General features: G+C 44.9%; 1 protein-coding gene across 16 annotated transcripts in view; it reads right to left on the reverse strand.

Annotated features, from left to right (window-relative positions):
- Positions 1-943: 943 nt before the first annotated feature.
- IKZF1 (IKAROS family zinc finger 1) overlaps positions 944-17,872 on the reverse strand; it is a 139,100-nt gene continuing 122,171 nt past the window's right edge. For 7 of the 16 annotated variants that reach the window (XM_039911716.1, XM_039911709.1, XM_039911714.1 and 4 more), the window contains 4 exons: positions 17,274-17,399; positions 16,276-16,362; positions 12,220-12,354; positions 944-5,708 (listed from right to left, as the gene is read on the reverse strand). In XM_039911716.1, the coding sequence (XP_039767650.1) occupies positions 5,002-5,708; positions 12,220-12,354; positions 16,276-16,362; positions 17,274-17,399 (1,055 nt within the window). In that variant the 3' untranslated portion in view covers positions 944-5,001. The remainder of the gene's footprint in view (positions 5,709-12,219; positions 12,355-16,275; positions 16,363-17,273; positions 17,400-17,872) is intronic. The other 9 variants (XM_039911717.1, XM_039911710.1, XM_039911708.1 and 6 more) reach the window with 4 other exon arrangements.

Consider the following 17,872-nt stretch of genomic DNA (forward strand, 5'->3'; position numbering starts at 1 on the left):
CATCCCACAGCCAAGCGCCAGCGGGATCAAAACCAGCGCAAGAGGGACAGGGATGGATCCGTTTTCCCCTCTTGCTTCTGCCCCCGCTTCATTGGGAAACTGGAGTGGCAAGGGATTGTAAGAGAGGAGCACACCAGCCTGCTAGCTGTGTCAGACTTGCACTAGTCCAATAGGGACAGTGAGGAAGCAGGGGGATAAAGCATGTCTGAAAATACAGGAATGAAGCAGGGGCCATCGGGAAGATATGGAGACACAGGTTTGCAGGGGGGAAAGGGCAGAGTGGGAAGCTGCATGGTGTAGTGGATAGAGCCCGTGCCTGGGAGTCAGAAGGTCACGGGTTCTAATCTTGTCTGCTGTGTGGCCTTGGGCAGGAAGCTTCGTTGCTCTGTGCCTCAGTTACTTGATCTGTAACATGGGGATCGAGACTGTGAGCCCCATGTTGGGCAGGGATCGTGCCCAACCCGATTTGTTTGTATTGGCCCCAGCGCTTAGTGCAGTGCCTGGCACATAGTAAGTGCTTATCAAATACAATAACTATTATTATCAGTTGGGAAAACCAAAGAAAGGACAAAAACACTCACCTTTAGACTGTAATTACTAGGGATTATGTCTACTAACTCTACTGCACTGTACTTTCCCTAGTGCTCAGTACAGTGCTCTGCATTGACTGATTGATTAATTGAACCACCCAGGCCTGACTGCCTCTGCTTTCGAGCCGGCTAATCAGTATCTCGATCATTGTACTGCATTTAATGAACAGCCGGAAGCCCCAGGGAGATTTCTGACCTCTCTGACAGAGACTGCCTGGTAATACGTCCCTCCGATACCTAAATCTGGAGGAAGCGAAGGCAAGACGATCCCCTCGCTGACATTCAGACGCAGCACAACTACGGGTGCTCTTTCCTTCAGACGGCACACAAGTCAGGGCGTTCATCTAACAGGCTGGAGGTCTATTCTTTTCATTTATTTGTTTTCACTACAGAAGAAGCATTTCAAAATGGGTACAAAACAGCAATCTGTTCTTGCATTTGCACAGCTCTGTCTCCAACTTGTTACAGCTCAACAGAAATAAGTTAACAGAATCCCTTTGAGGCAGTTTGGAAACACATCTTGATTTTCACCATTACAATCCTATACATGTTTTTGTCAGAAAGTTATCCCTAGACCTAAAGTTGTATTGATATAAACAAATCAGACTGCTACAATCACCACACAAACCGGTATAAAAGGCATGTTAGAAAGTATCTGATAACAACATTGCATATTCATATCTGGTAACAGGTTCACAGTGACTATTCCTTTAAATGAGTAGCATATCGTTTTTCCTCGATGGTGTCTACATATTAACACTTTCCTAATCTTTATTCATATAAAATAAAATATAAAAAGTATATCATCTCCTTTTGCACAAAATAATATTTTTATAGTCTAATTTCCAAGTTAGCCCTTTCCTCGTTGAGCTGAAACTTGTAGGTGAAGGAAGGCGCCTGTCTTGTTCTGAGGGCTGCTCACTAAAGTCGATCATTTCACCTCTCTTTCATTCCACTATAATACTGTCATCCGGACCTAGCCTCATCCCTCCCCTCCAGCGCCCTCACCCCGGCTCCAACGTCACGTTCTAATCAGCGGAGTTTCAGATTAAGGCCGATCAAGGTTTGGGAACGGGGAGCCTTGGTGTTTGACGGGTTTGCTGGTGTTCAGAAATGATCAAGGCAGGAGCCTCAGTAGTGGACGGAGATGGTAGTGGAAATCGCTTCCGGCGCACCACACGTCTTTCTAATTGGAGTCCCCATCTTTCGATGACTATTTTCAACAATGAAAGGAATAGTGGTTGGAAGGCAGGAGACAACTTGCCGGGCACTGGCGTGTCAATGAACCCTTCACCCTTAACCCCTCACCCGTCCCCTGAACGTGTTTAGCCCTAAATATTCGGAGCTAAATGCTACACGTGCACCGAGAGCCCTTAGTCCAGAAGCATACATGGTGACACGCGTCCTTCCGGACACAGAGGTCAAGAAGACCTGGGTACAGCCCCCAAGCACCCCTAATAGAAGGGCACAGTGACCATGCAACACGCACGAATCTACTGACACCCCCAGAAGAAACGTTTTCACGCACACACATATCTGTTACAGGGTGGGGCCCAGTTTCTGATGTAATTTAACTGCAGGTCGTTCTTTTCAAATCTTTCTTTAAATCCATCATTCTCACGGCCAGGGGTGGGGGGTGGGGCGGGGAAATGGGGTTACACTATAAAGCCATAGCTAAAAGTGTCTAAATCAAAGTTTATATCGATACGAAAGGGAAGCGTTCCAGAAAAGCACTTTTCCAGTGGAGGCTATTTACAGTTCTTGATCTGGTGGGGGCGGGCGGATAAACACCATCGATGGGAAGATGGGATCACTGGACCACCCGAGGAAGGGTGGATAATAAAACAGGTGGTTTGCCAGTGCTCAGGATGGCACTTGGGCTGGACCCCGGGTACCAATTTGAAGTCATTTTGTTGAGATCACAGATTCTTATTGCGTGTTTCTTCCTGCATCCAGAAATAGAACGACTTAATGTTTCCAGTGAGTCAAACAGAAGAAAGAGATTTCAGGCAGCAATGAGAGGCCACGTGGCTGTTTTATTTCACTCCCCTTAACTCTAAGCATTATGGAACAAGCCAAATTATACAGTTCTTTTGAGTTTCAGGACTCAAATGTCAAAACGTCTTGAAAATGTAAAAATTACAAGTGAACGAAAAACTTCTTGGTTACTGTTTTCATATTCATTTAGGCGCAAATGTATGTTCTGAACATGTTCTGAGGACAGAAAAGAAACTCTAAATGTCACATTTCCTCTCAACTACTAGAAAGGCAGAGAGCCCAGGATTATATACACCTCAATGTGCTTTGAGGAAGATCTCGGGATTTTTGAAGAGGTACCTATCATTTAGCTGACTGAATCTTTAGGGTTTCCTTGAGGGCAGATATTGTCTCTACCACCTCGAATGTACTGAACTCTCCCAAGTGTTTAGTACAGTGTTCTGCACACAGTAAGCGCTCAATAAATACCACTGATAGACTGATGGCTTGATTGACCCAACTGGCATTTCCTAGTTTAGGAAAGCTTTGGGGCCTCCTTCCCATTCTTGAAATAGTCCCCCAAATGAAGAATTTTGATTAGGAATGGTGGGACATATATTCCCAATTCTGTGTCCTTTCTCACCTGGGTCACTGAAATCTGTCTTGAGAGCTGCCAAGTGTATGTGTAAGTCAAATGTGCTTAGTCAAACCATAGTGCAGCGGATGTCAAAAAGGGTGGTAAATGACACCGTGACTTCTGATGCTCAGTATGAAGACAACTGAGTACAGTGGGGAGAGTAACAAAGGCACGAACAAACCATTCACAGGTAAAATAGGTACATGAAAATAGGCATCATGTACTGGGAAAGATGTTGAGAGTTACAAGTTTATTTGGAAGAGGTATACCGGATGGATTCTAAAATGGATGGAATGGCTGGGGTTTGACATTGACGGTCGATCCCAGAGTGTTATCACTACCGCCGGGCACCCGTCAGCTCTCACAGCCTGAATTTTCATTTCCCATATTTGGAAACTGGAATGAAAAGGAATGAGGTCAAAATCTTAGGACATTTTCCCGGGGCATTCCTCTGTGTGGGTTTAAAACTTTTGCAAATGAGTAAGGAGGCTGTGGCGGCGAAGAATGACGGGACTTAGGCCCAGGATGGCCTAAGCACGAGATGAGGTCTCCACTAGACCGTCAGCCCCTTCAGGATAGGTATCGCGTCTACCAACTCTATAGTACTGTACTCTCCCAAGCACTTAGTACAGTGCTCTGCCCACGGTAAGCGCTCATTAAATACCACTGATTGATTGATTGACCGACTGAGAAACCAACGGGGAATTTCGTCCCGACAGGAGAGAAATGTTTCGAGAGGCTCTTAATGGGATCGCCAGACTTGAAGACCATCTCAGGGCCCAGTGTTTCAAACTGGAAGATAAATTAGGCTTGAAAATATTTTTGCAGCAGGGAAACGTTTCATAAATGGATGGAAAATGCATTCCTGACCCCGGAGGGTGCTTGGAGGACAGTTTGGAGGATATCAGTGCCGATCATGAGCTCTGTGTCTATTCAGACCTGTGTGCGGACCCCGGAGATATCAATAGAGAATGAAAATCATTTCCCTTGTATGTAGATTAGCCCTTTCGCACAATACTTCCTCTTCTAAGCTGATTTCTTACACGAAAAATGACTGAAAAGGGGGGCTTTCTTATTTTTTAAAAAGAAATATTTTCAAATTTCAGCCTGGAAGTCCAGGCTTTGGTCCGAGGAGTCCCAACTCTTCCAAACTCTGTTATGCTGCTGCTGCTGATACGCCCATCCTGCCACCTCTTTCCTTTCCTATCTCACCTGGAACTCTACCCTAGTTCATTCATCTCTTCTGGTCCGACAAGGGGAGGTTATCTTCCGGTAGGGGAATCCTAGTCCTAGCACGCTCATATTACGCAGTTCCAGTCTGCTGCTTTCCACCTGAAAGCCATGTTAGCGTCTGAGTACTGCCCGAACTCAGGCAATTCTAGGGAGGAAACCCAGGTGAAAAGGAGGGGGTCTCGGCTAGCTGACTACAAAAGCTCCTAGTTAACGTTACTAAAGATTTTTGTACTCCAAAATTTAATTCTGCAACTAACGATAAAATTCCCAACGCTCCCTTAAAAAACAAAACAACCCTCCCCCTCCCCACCCTCAAACAAACAGAACGAAAGTGAGTTGCGACGATGCTACCGTCCGATACATGCTGCTGGAAGGAGGATAAAAGGCATCTGTTCCGATGCTTTGAAAGTTTGTTTGAGATTTGTGCTTTTTTCTTCTGTGTGTGCGTGCGTGCGTGCTTGTGTGTGTGTGCGCGTGTGTGTGCGTGTGTGTGCGTGCGTGCGTGTGGGTCATGCTACTCCAGGAGCAGAGCAGAGACAGGCTACATCAGCGCAGAAGGGAGTTTTAACTCATGTGGAAACGATGCTCCCCCCGTGTTATGTGGGAGGAGAATTCATACCTGTCCTGACTATGGTAGCCACACATGTTGCACTCGAAAGGATCACGGAAGCCGTGGCAACCCATGTGGATGGTATACATCACGTGATCAAGGAAGAGGACCCGGCAGTGTTCACACTTGTACACCTTGACTTGCTCTCCGCTGCTGCTGATCACTTTGAAAGCATCGTGGGAATTGTCAGTTGCTGCCCTCAGGACCTCATAGGGTCTGTGCTCTTCTTTGATGGACAGGCCATTTCGGGCGTGGGGCGCTATGTGGTTCGTCAGGTAAATGAGACCGCCGCGCTCCTCGTTATTACTCTCCGTGTCCGTGGAGTCGTGGCAGCTGTTGCTCGGAGAGGCGTCTCTCTCGGACGAGATGGATTTGGCCTTGGAAAGGAGCAATAAGTTTTCCACAGCGCTGTCCTGAGCTGTATGGTTGGCTCGGCCGTGCCCGTCCCCGTGGGGCTTGTGGAGCTGGTACATGGGGCCGATGACGGGCACCACGTCCGAGCCGCCCGGGGGGGTCTGGACGAGGGGGCGCAGGGACTCGGCCCCCAGGTAGCTGATGGCATTGTTGATGGCTTGGTCCATCACGTGGGTCTGCATGATTTCGTTCTCCTTCTCATAATTTGCACTGGCATCGTACGGGATATCTGACAGGCATTTCTCACCTGCGGGTTTAAACAGCCAACAGTCAGACAAGCCTGTGGTCTGACCGGCTCGCGGCCCACCGACTTCCTGTGTCTCGAAAATGGAACACGATAGATGCCGCCGGGAATTGCCTATTCGAGATCAACCCCGAGGCGAAAGCGACTCCCATCTGGGGGTCCGGTTGCATACTGACCTGAGGGGTGCTGCCACTGCGGTCTGCCAGAACACCACAAGAGCATCACTGAAAAAAGCATTCGTTACCTGGAGAAAGAGCGGCGGCGTGGCCCGGGGGCCGGAGCACGGGCCTGGGAGTCAGGAGGACCTGGGTTCTAATCCCGGCTCTGCCGCCTGCCTGTGCTGTGACCTTGGGCTAGTCGCCTCACTCCTCTTTGCCTCAGTCACCTCATCTGTCAAATGGGGATCAAGACTCCGATTCCCACGTGGGACATGCACTGCGCCCAACCTGATCACCCTGTAACTTAATACAATGCCCGGCACATAGTAAGCGCTTAACAAATACTTCAAAAAATAGCGCACGTGCTCCTCGTGGGCAAGGATACTCTTCCAAACAGTACAGTATTCTGCACACGGTAAACCATACCACGGTTTGATCGACTGATTGACCCATCAGCTGGAAGGAGATTGGCAGTCATCGTTGTGACTGAAGAGACCGCTCCACGCCTACAGTTCTTTCACAAATAACGTTTCCTAAACCCAGTCCCTTGGAAATGTTATTGTTTCACTCTCCCTATGTGGAAATACAACACGAGACAGTGGGGTGCAGGGGGAGGGGGTATCTGAGCCCAAGCCAGGATGAGGAACTGACTCTTGAGATCCATTTGTAGTTATGCCGCTGACTTGTGGAATGGTTTTGTGCAACTCGCTTACCCGCTTTGCCTCAGCTTCCTCATCCTGAGAACAGATCACAATAATGACCTAAATCACCGGGGTGGGGCTTGGATGAAGTGAATGATGACTGACAGGTGCTTTAGAAATACGCTCTGGATACTCCCATGATTGCCCTCCTCCTCTTCTTCCTCCTCCTCCCCTCCTTCTCTTACGATTACTCCGATCACAATGAGCACTTATCGTTCGGCTCCTCCCGCTAGTTTCAAAGCTGTCCTTCACGCAACGATGGCCCCGTTGGTGTTTCGGACCCGGAGGAGGGAGCAGAAACCATCTGAGCAGAATCTGGTCAGAGGGTATAAAGCAGGCACTAGGTTGACTGAAAGGTTGGAAGCGGGAAGCGGGTAGGAGAACTTGTTTCACAGAAGTGTGGAAGTTCAGGCCAGCTTTCATTTACAAACCAGTTTCCCAACTCCTTAGATTAACCATCTCAAAAGGAGGAAGTAAAATCTATTTCCTTTATGATATACCTCCACAGTACATGTCAAAATAGAGATGATATCAAACACACTGTCCTGCTGTGCACCTTCTTATTTCACCTCCCTCCTCCTTATCTGGATTCATAGGCTAAAACTTTTTGGTTTCAGTTCATTTTTACCCAAATGCAAGGCATCCCTAGTGCCGGTATCACAAGAATGGGAGTAGTTCCTTATATTATGGAAGGAAAACCAAACCAAGAAGGAACTTTTTTAGAATCTGACCGGCATTCATAACACCCTGCAGGAGACAGATGATACTTCTCTTCGAGCAAACTTCAAAATAATATCCCCATTTGTTGTTTAACCAACAAACTAGTAGTCAAGCACACTACTATTCCTGGGAAGCATCCCTGCATTCGGGCAGTGTTTCAGCATTCCAAGTTCAGGGAACAAAATGCTAATAATTAAACTATGTCATTCGACTCTGACAAAGTATTTCTTCCAAGTTGTTGTTTTATCACATAAGACATATCACAAGCCAAGGCCACAGAGTCCATTTTGACATAGTCCATTGTCTGTACCAATCCAGAAAATCTTCTTCCTCGGTCTATGACCGTTATCCAAATATATATCCCCGTGATGTTTGCGTGTACGCGCCACATGAAATATATTTCGTCCTCTATTTTATATGACCCATATTACATATGATCCCCGGGATCAGCAGCAGAAGCAGTGGCCTAGTGGAAAGAGCAAGGGCCTTGGAGTCAGAGGACCTGGGTTCTAATCCCCGCTCTGACTCTTGCCTCCTGTGTGACCTGAGGCAAGTCAACTAACTTCTCTGTGCCTCAATTTCCTGATCTGTAGAATGGGGAGCACTTCATGTGGGATTGGGACTGTGTCCAACCTGGCTATCTTAACTCTATCTTAGTGATTAGCACACAGTAAGAGCTTAACCAATACCACAACGACTATCCTTCTGGACCCAGGAATAAGACGGCAGACACCTTATATACATCTAGGCATCTGTCCTCCATTTTCTAAGGTGGTGCCACTGACAGCGAGAGCCTGTCCCTGCGAAGGGTGAGTGGCTGAAAGGACCGACACATACCCAGCCCTTGCTCTCTCACTGACTGCCTTCCCAGATAGATCCTTCCTGCGCTAATCATTCTGAACCCCTTCCCAGGGGCTTGGTCTAAGTCTCTGCACACACTGAGGACTCAATAACTACCATCGATTGATGATTGAGAGAACTATACCAAGGCCTGACCGTCTCTGATTCAAGCCTGCCGCTCAGTATCCTGATCCCTGGATGCTCATTTCTGTAATGAGCACGGCCCCTCTCCCGACTGCTCTCTGACCGTCTTGGTCTGTCTCTTGCGGAGTCCCCCGACAGTCCACTGCCGTACTGCCCTGTCGGAGATTTTGCTTCGTTACATCTTTAAATGATTTATTCTCCTCTGCTGGCTTGGTAGGTCACCTTTCAGTCCATCGTAGGATAGTGGTTCACGCAGGTTAGCATGGTAAGTCTCTGGGGTTTTCACTTCTAATTATATGCTTGGTGAATAAGTAAAATCACCTGTCTGGAACTCTGCTTTCTAGCTAGAGCGTATTCCTGTTTGGGCGCATCCTAAAACTCTGATGTCACGCTACCAGTGCTTATTCTTTCTTGAGCTTGGCATCAGCGACAAACTGAGGACTGAATGGACAATGGACAATGGTTCAGCATTGTCGTTTCAGAGTTTTTCCCTTGGTTGCTGCTTAATTACCCCTATGGAAAGGTGTGTCTGACTTGCTTAGGTGATGGAGTATTGATGATAGCGATGACATATGTAGCCGGTGGTCTTAACGGTTATCGAGACGCCGCTTGGATAGCGCTAATGGGCTGCTGCTTCACATTTCTGAATCCTCATCAGTTTAACTAGTCATATGGTAATCTAACATATTACTGTTTTAAGGATCCAGTAAAAGAAAGCTTTAGACAATACTGCATCCCTTCTGCTAACTGGGAGTTAAGTAAGTGCTGAGCATAGATTTGCACGATGCAGTGCCATCGAGAAGGGAGTAGCTCTCGCTGATCAAAAGCTTCGCCTGGAGAGAAAAGGAGACGAGAGGGAGAACAGTCCCGGGTGTTGCAGACGCTAAGCAGAGCAACACAAGGGGAAACCTTTCTGTGCACCAGTTGTGGCTGGGATCGGGGGTCCTGCGTTGGTCATTTCGGCCACACGTGAATTCACAGGTGAACTTCACTGTCAGCGGTGTCGTCTTCGAACACGAAGGCCAGCCGACTAAGGGAAACTTTGGAGAGGAGCAGCAGAAGGTCAGGGAGTGCTTCGATGAAGAGGAACCAGGAGGAAGCCAGTGAGGATAAAAAGGGGGAGGAACCAAGAAGCAGCTGTCTGCCTGTCTCAAGCCCTCTCTTTCTTCCCCCTTTCAAAGCCAGGTTCCCCTCACCTGGGTTTTTTATCAGTCCTTGAGCCTCGCCTCTGACAAGCTCCCCTGGATCACCTATCTCTTGCTGCAATCCCGACTGTGGCTTCTGCTGCCCCATCTCCCTCCCGCTAAGTACTTGATGGTCCTCATATTTAATGTGGTCTGGGAATTCAGACATTTTAATGCCAGTGTTCAATTGCTACTCTTCAAGGTGGGTGGAGGTGATGACTTTTTGCCAAGAACGTATGTCCCTCTGGAACTCTTAAGTTACTCGTGTCCGTCTCTTGGAGGAAACCAATAAAAACACCCACATCTAACAGGGAAAGTATTCCTTGGGACTTGAATTCAGAATTCAGACATGGGAATGACCAGATTCTCTATGCAGTTCTACATGAGATTGTCTCCTTCAGAGTCACCTTGAAGTGCTCTGACTCGCTCAGAGGTCCTACTACTGTGGCTAAGTGGGCTGGGCCAAGGGAGGGACAAGAAGAGTCAGAGTCGGAGTAGGGAGATGAGTGTAAGCTCCTGAAGGACAGGGAATGTGTCTTTGACCTCTATCATATCAATCCATCAATGCTACTTATTGAGTGCTTACTAATTATAAAGCACTATACTAAGCGCACGGGAGAGTACAATACAACAGAATTAGGGGACACGTTCCTGGCCCATAATGAGGTTCTGGCCTCCCAAGCCATCAGTACAGTGCTCCTGATAAATAATAATAATAATAACGGTTCCTGTCAAGTGCTTGCTATTTGCCAAGCTCTGTTTTAAGTGCTGGGATAGATACAAGTTCATCAGGTAGGACACAGGCCCTGTCGTACACGGGGCTCATACTGTTTGAGAAGCAGCGTGATGTAGCGGATAGAGCACCAGCGTGGGAGTCAGACGGTCATGGGTTCTAATCCCAGCTCTGACACTTTTCTCATGCGTGACCTCGGGCAAGTCACTTCACTTCTCTGGGCCTCTGTTACCTCACCTGTAAAATGAGGATCGAGACTGTGGGAGAGGGATTGTGTTCAACCCGATTTGCTTTCATACACCTCAGCGCTTAGTACAGTCCCTGGAACATAGTAAGTCCTTAACAAATACCATAATTATTATTCATCCCCATTTTACGGATGAAGTAACTGAGGCCCAGAGAAGTGAAATGACTTCCCAAGGTCACAGAGCAGACGAGTGGGGAGCCAGGATTAGAATCCAGGCCCTTCTGACTCCCAGGCTCATGCTCTATCCACTAGGCCATGCCGCTTTTCCAGGAGGATGTGGAAGAGAAAGCTAGGAAGGCAAGGAGTGGGAGCAGGGCTAAGAATCTAGAACTATCAGGATACCTTGGAGGGAAAATAAATGCAGAGCAAGCAGCACCTGAGGGGAAAACCTAGTTGCACAGAAGGCAGGGGCGGGGACTGCTTTGGAGCACAGTCATTGATAAAAGCACTGTCAGGGAAAAGGGTAAAAGGGGGTAGAAGATGACCTTGGGGAAAGAACACGGGCCTGGGAGCTAGAAGACCTGAGTTCTAATCCCAGCTCTTCTACTTGCCTCCTGTGTGACCTTAGACAACTCACTTGACTTCTCTGTGCCTCAATTTCCTCATCTGTATCATTTTATCATATTTATGGAGTGCTTACTGTGTGCAGAGCACTGCACTGAGTGCTTAGGAGAGAACAATGTAACAGAGTTCGTAGATACGTTCCCTGCCCACAACGAGCTTACAGTCTAGAGGGGATGGGGATGAAATACACGGTTTCCTCCCTACTTAGACTGTGAGCACCACATGGAACAGGGAATATGCCAGAAGTGATTATCTTGTGTCGACCCCAATGCTTAGTACAGTGCTTGGCACATAAAAGCACTTAAGAAATGCCACAGTTATTTTGATTAGTGCAAGCAATAATTTCAATGAGCTCTCCCTCAAATTCCAGTTTTGAATTTAATTCAGCGCAAAGTGATGGAAATTCTAACGCTCTCCACAGAGGTGGAATCTATCATACGCTAGATGGTGGAACATTTTTTTTGTTTTGATTCTCCATCTGTATTTTTTTCTTCTATTTTCCCTCCTTCTCTTTCAGATGTAGAATGTCTCTCATGTCGCATCTCATCATTATTTGTTCAAGTGGTACATCTTGGCTTTTCATCTCTTTCTCTATTCTCCTTTTTAAATTCCCTCCATTTTCCCCATTGTACATCTTTTTGACACTGATGGTTCTACAACTGAAGGCAGTATTCCAAGTGTAGTCTCACCAGAGTTGAGTGGATAGGAATTTCATGGCAAAATGCCACTTTATAGAAGCCCAAAATAGCCCTGAGCTCTTTATGGCCTCTTGTTCTGTAAAATCATAGACAGCGGTGGGGTGGTAATTTTTGCTTACTGAGCACCTGAAGGGCACCTGGGTCTTGAGCTTCATGAATTATGGCTGAAATGAGTGGTTAAAAGCACATTCCTTCTTCCAAATGAGTAATTAAATATTACTCGCTTATTCTAGTCACATTATCCTTTGGCCAAGAAGCCTCTCTTCCAAAGGAACACATGCAGAAGATGGAGATGCCCTCAGCGCCAGTGGGAAATGAAACCAAGGAAAACTACAAAAAGGATGGTCCTTTGTTTTTAACTGCTGCCTTCAAACAACCATGAAATGCTCCTCTCACTATTTTTCAAGTGCCAGCTGACTCCTCCTTCCTCTCAGCGTGGCCCAGCAAATCATAAAGCAAGACTGAAAATACCCATCAGCATATTTGGTTTTTTTTTTTAATAGACAGCAAACGTTTAACTCTTACCAACAAATTTCTGAGGCATAGAGCTCTTACGTTTGGCGACGTTACTTGCTAGTCTATCCAGAACGAGGGATCTCTCTGGCCCTATCTTGCACAGGTCTTCGGCCATTTCACCGTGGTTTGTTTCTTCTTTAATAACTGCAATCAAAGAAAATCAAAGAGGTCAGTGATACAAAATCAACCTTTCGAGGGTCCAAATTGTAGCTACTACTCTAACCTTTCTGCAAGAGGAAAGAAACAAAGCCCAAACTCCTTTGGCCGATGGGGAAGGTGTCAAGCTACCAAGGACAAATGAAATTTCAAGTTTTTTTTTAAAAAAAATGATAAAATACTCTCACCCCTCCCTTTATCCTTTCTAAAAGCCATCAAGAACATCGGGGAGTACACCTCATTTATATGCTATATTCAGAAAACTTCTCTTCCCGAATCTCACAGTAGCACACTTCGTATGCCCACTGTTCACTAGTCAAGTTCAAGTTTTAACAGACCAATGGATGATTATTATTTGTATACTGACGTTCTCTTTTCTGAATGTGTGATTTTGCTCAGAGAGCTGATAAGATGAGAACAGGGATTGTGACCATTTGGAGGAGGATTGGGGAGGTAAATTTTATGGTTTCGTTTCTTTAGTCTAACTTTTTGGGTAAGCTCTAAAGGGGGAACAGTGCCTGCTTAGAGTTCCTATGTTCCCAAGAAGCTATGCAACTCCTGAAGATGATAGCCATATCTCTCGGCAGCAAAATCACCACTGGTTTGCAAAAACATGACAGACAGCCTTTTAACAGCTTTTTTTCAAGCAAAAGAAAAGGGGATTTTTGTTCATTTGTTCTTTTGAAGCAAGTTAGCTGAGAAGGGTTAGAAGTCATTAATCTGAGGTCAAACAGGTATGATTTTTGTTTGTCCCATGAGAATGCTTTCATGAATGTGGCTCCTGATTAGTCCAGGTGTCTACCTACTTGACAACTGTAGCCTGGGTCTTCTAGCTGCTTCTTTGCTTTTGAAATCTGGATATCTGCCTTGTGTTAGCCCAGTTGAGAGCAGAAGCTCTAGGGGTACACAGGTTAATGAACAGCTACACAAGTGCTTTTTGGGTGGAGGCAGGGGAAAATGGGTAATTTCTCTTCTTCATGATGTGATCGTTCAGCATCTACTTTTTTTGTCTTTTTCTCATTTCACTACCCCTTCATTTGTCCCTGGCAATGGGGGACGATTTAGAATCCTTTGGGATTAAGGAGAGTAGAGAGCAAGGGGATTTTTTTTCATAGTCCCCCATACCCTTTCATTTTGTTCTCTTCTTACTTCATGCTTCCCTTTCCCTATTTTATCCTTCAACTCCTTTCCCTTGCCCTCTCTCCAAAGATCTGTCAGTCGCTGTGCTCACCCAGAGGAAAAGTTCAAGAAAAACTTAAGGCTCCAGCCAAGCCAAGGTAAGCAGTTAGAGGAAGAGGCCAGAGGGAGGTGTTGACTCCCATCGGTCAGACAGATTGATGTCAGGGTTCCCTGTGCGTGCTGAGAAGTGGGACAGATGGCACATGCTTCCACAGAGCCTAGTCTGCAGAATCCACTGCCCAAGTTGGCAGTGAGGTTAGCTTGGCCCCATTCAGTTGTGAGTCAAAAACACTGAGCCAAGGAGACGGATGCTACTTTCAGATATTCCTTTCCTGGGCTTCAGCATATGAAAAAAATATGTTGTGCTTTAAAGCTTGTGAATGGATGATTCTTGCTTTATTGTACCCCACGACCACACTCATTGGTATGGCGTCTTGCGACACACCCATACGAGGCTGTCACAAACAGTTCTGTGACAAACAGTAGTCCATGTTTTCATGCTGAAGTGAAGCAGAAAAGTAATTAAGTGAAAAACATGAGGAAAGTAATATCAGAATTTACTGGATGGTTCTTCATCGTCATCATCATCATCAACCTGAATGATCTTTTGATATGGCAGTAGAGCTCTGTCCTGAAAACATTCTTGTTATTTAAATAATATTAGCGCTAGCTTTGTGCAGAGGCGGCAATCTCATGATTCAGGATATCTTTATGAACACCAAGCTGCTATTAAAATAGATCTGTGAGAAGCTTCATATTGAATTTAACTAAAGGTTTATGGAAACCCTTCTTACAGCTATATTATCAATCAACCAATAATATTGATTGAATATCTACTGTGGGCAAAGCTCTGTACTAAGTGCTTGGGAGAGTCCATAATACCAAATGAGCTTTACTACATTGGTACGATAACGTACGACCAAATTGTCGTGAAGGATAAGCACAAGTTTATCATCTATATTACATTTGAAAGCATTCATTTATCTATATTATTCATATTAATGTCTGTCTCCCCCCTCTTGATCTGCCCACCCTTTAGACTGTAAGCTCACTGTGGGAAGGGACCTTGTCCATGCACTCTGTTATTATGAACTGTCCTAACTGCTTAAGCACAGTGCTCTGTACACAGTAAGTGCTCATACAATTCATTGACTGATTGAGCTTCTTCTAGAAATTCACAATAAGGGATTTGGTTTCTCTGGTGTTAATTTGGAGGCACTGATAAAGTGCTCATTATGATGGCTATTACAAGCAGGATTGCAAAGATATGGGCAGTAGAGCAAATTCCTTCACTTAGTGAAGAGGGGACTGTTTTTAAAGTGTTATCCAGTATCAGTTTTCTAATTTCCCCTGCACTACAAAAGTTTGGTCCCTGGAGTCAACAATTCCTAAGCTATTTAAATTAAAAAAAGACAACAACAACCGCCCCCCCTCCCAAAAAATTAAAAAAACCCAGTGAAACAAACAAAAACACATATACAAACATTTAACGATATATTATGTGGTAAGTAGAATTTAAGGGAGAACATGTTTATATATCCTGAGCCTAGGTGATAAGTGACTAGGTAGATATTAATGTGAAACGTATCAGTATCGCAAAACATGTTGATGGCATAATTGGCATTTTCACTGTTGCTTATTTTACAAATATTAAACAACACTCCTAGAACAAGGAGGCATTCTGTTCACCTACTTATCTCCTCCTATGGAATAATAATAACAATAATAATGATTTGCTAAGCACTGGGGAGATTGATGATAATTACACTGGACTCAGTCCCTGTCCCACACGGGGCTCAGTCTAAAAGGGAGGGAAAATAGGTATCTCATTCCTATTCCATAACATTTCAAATGTAAATTCAGAAATTCATCTTCAAATAGATCAGAATTTTACAACCACATTATTACAAACATGCCATAGAACATATGTATGAGGTCTGTTAATCTGATATGAGGGATATCTTTCTTTGGAAAATTATTTGAAACAGAAACATATACAGTCATTTTCAGAAAATAATTTTGGAAAAACTCCCCTACTCAAAAACATGCTTATATTCCAATAAGAAACAACTTTTTAGAACCTCAAATGTGAACCCCCATCCCATCAAACTATACTGAAGGGTCAAATCTTTTCCCTTTACTGAGAAGTTTATCAAAAAAAAACCATGCATATTCTCATTTGGGTACCATTCTCTATTGTATGAGTTCTCACTGCTGAACTTCCTAACCAACGTCTGACTTTCAGTTGGGACACTAAATAATAATAATAATTGTAGCATTTTTAAGCGCTTACTCTTTACCAAGCGCTGGGGTAGATACAAGATAATCAGGTCCCACATGGGACTCAGAGTCTAAGTAGGAGGGAGAAGAGGGATTGAGTCTCCATTTTACAGATGAGGAAACTGAGGCACAGAGAAGTTAAGCAACTTGCCCAAGGCCACACAGCAGGCAAGTGGAAGAGTGGGTAATAAAACCCAGGTCCTCTAACTCCCATCCAGGTCCTGTGCTCTTTCCATTAGGCCACGCTGCTTCTTCAGACTGCAGGTACTAGTTTTACACACATTACAGACAATACAACTTAATCCAAATGCCATTTACCTCTGAACCTATCACTAGCAATCACTAGCTATCACTAGCTTGTATTTTACGCTGTTGGATGTTTATTACAGAGTTTGATTTCTCAGCTTCCGTTTTTCCACTTCTACAGTCCTTAACCCTCGGCAAACTTACAGGGGGTACTGCTTATATCTCCATCCTCTGGCTCGGGTAACTCAGTCACAGTGGATGCTCTCATTATGGGCATATGCATTTCTTTATCTGTTAACATGTAAAAACATACTCAAGTGCTATGCAATATTAAAGAAAACATCTTTACTCATAGGTCAAAGATCCCTTTCCACCATTATCATTCGACAAACTGAATACTATGTACCGTCAGGAACAACAGATAAGCAAAATTTGCAGTTTGTCTAAAGGGTTACCACATTATATTCACCACATGCTGATACTGTGCTTTCTACTTGAACTAAAGCATTTAAACCCCTTCTGAAACTTTCAGAGTGATTATTTTCAGAGATCAATCTTTTCCTTTAAATTAGGAATGAACTTGGTATCCTAGAGTAATATTCTGCAGAAAATGCATTAATTAAGAAAAGATCTGAAATAACATTTTATTTCTCCACTAATCACCAAGCCCAAATAAGAGATCTAGTCATTCCAAACTTTTTTAAAAAAAACCCCTCAAAAGTTGGGGTGGGGGGGTCTTGATATTTTTCAGTTAGGTTGCTATTTCAGCAGTTCTCGCCAAGAGCTCTAGCTTTTTGCCCAGGTGTGAGGGGTTTAAACCTTTAACTTCATCAAACAGTGCGATGACTTTTGGCCTTCACCTGACTGCTGTGTCTCTAGAATGCGAGCTCATTGTGAGCAGGAGCATGTCTGTGGTTATACTGTACTCTCCCAAGTGCTTGGTACAGTGCTTTGCACACAGTAAGCGCTCAATAAATACGACTGAAAAAATGATTGGATTTCTTAGTCGAGAGCTAAAGAGAAAGAAGGTCCAGCAGGCTTTTAGCAGGTAGTAGCTTAAACAGGCCATATGCCTCATTTTTATGGCGACACGTGGAGCGTTCGTAAAGCCCCAGTTAGTTCCATGGAACACCCTTTTCTAGTTTCGGGGAGAGAGGGAGAGAGCCAATTCTGGGATTATTTCTTGTGTTTTGAGCTCTTACCTGGGTACAGAGTGCCTGGAAGGCCCATGCTCTGCAAGTAGTTGTGGCAACGCTCTTTATGTTCCTCTAAAGAGCTGCGCTGTTTATAGCTTCGGCCACAATATCCACATTTGTGAGGTTTACCAACTGCAGAAAACACAATTGAGTTCAAGACCCCAATTAAATGTCTGCTACAAGTGTAATGGGAATGCATACAACACAAGCATTAAAGAAATCTATAACCGACTATCCAAACTCTTCTTCTGATAGCCAAAAACTGCAACGAGGACTCAGTCATATTTACTTCACTTTCTCGACCTGGGTGCTTTTTGGATCTCTTCGAGACTCTTGGTGACACCTCCATGTCATGCGTTAAATTTATCCATAAATTTGGCCAATGTATATCTTTTGTTTAACTCAGGGGACTATTGTCGTCCTGGAATGCAATTCCTGAGATTTTGAAGAAGGCTCCGTGTCCCGCCCCTGAACGATTCAAACGTAAGAGTCTTGGGCTGGGACTGGGTCTAATTCTATGTTCGGACACTGGAGTGACCACTTTTTCAGATAATGCTGGTCTTGATCTGTGAAACTGATGCTCACGACAGTTAGATAACTGCTAA

This window comes from Ornithorhynchus anatinus, chromosome 4, assembly GCF_004115215.2.
Source record: "Ornithorhynchus anatinus isolate Pmale09 chromosome 4, mOrnAna1.pri.v4, whole genome shotgun sequence".
NCBI lineage: Eukaryota > Metazoa > Chordata > Mammalia > Monotremata > Ornithorhynchidae > Ornithorhynchus > Ornithorhynchus anatinus.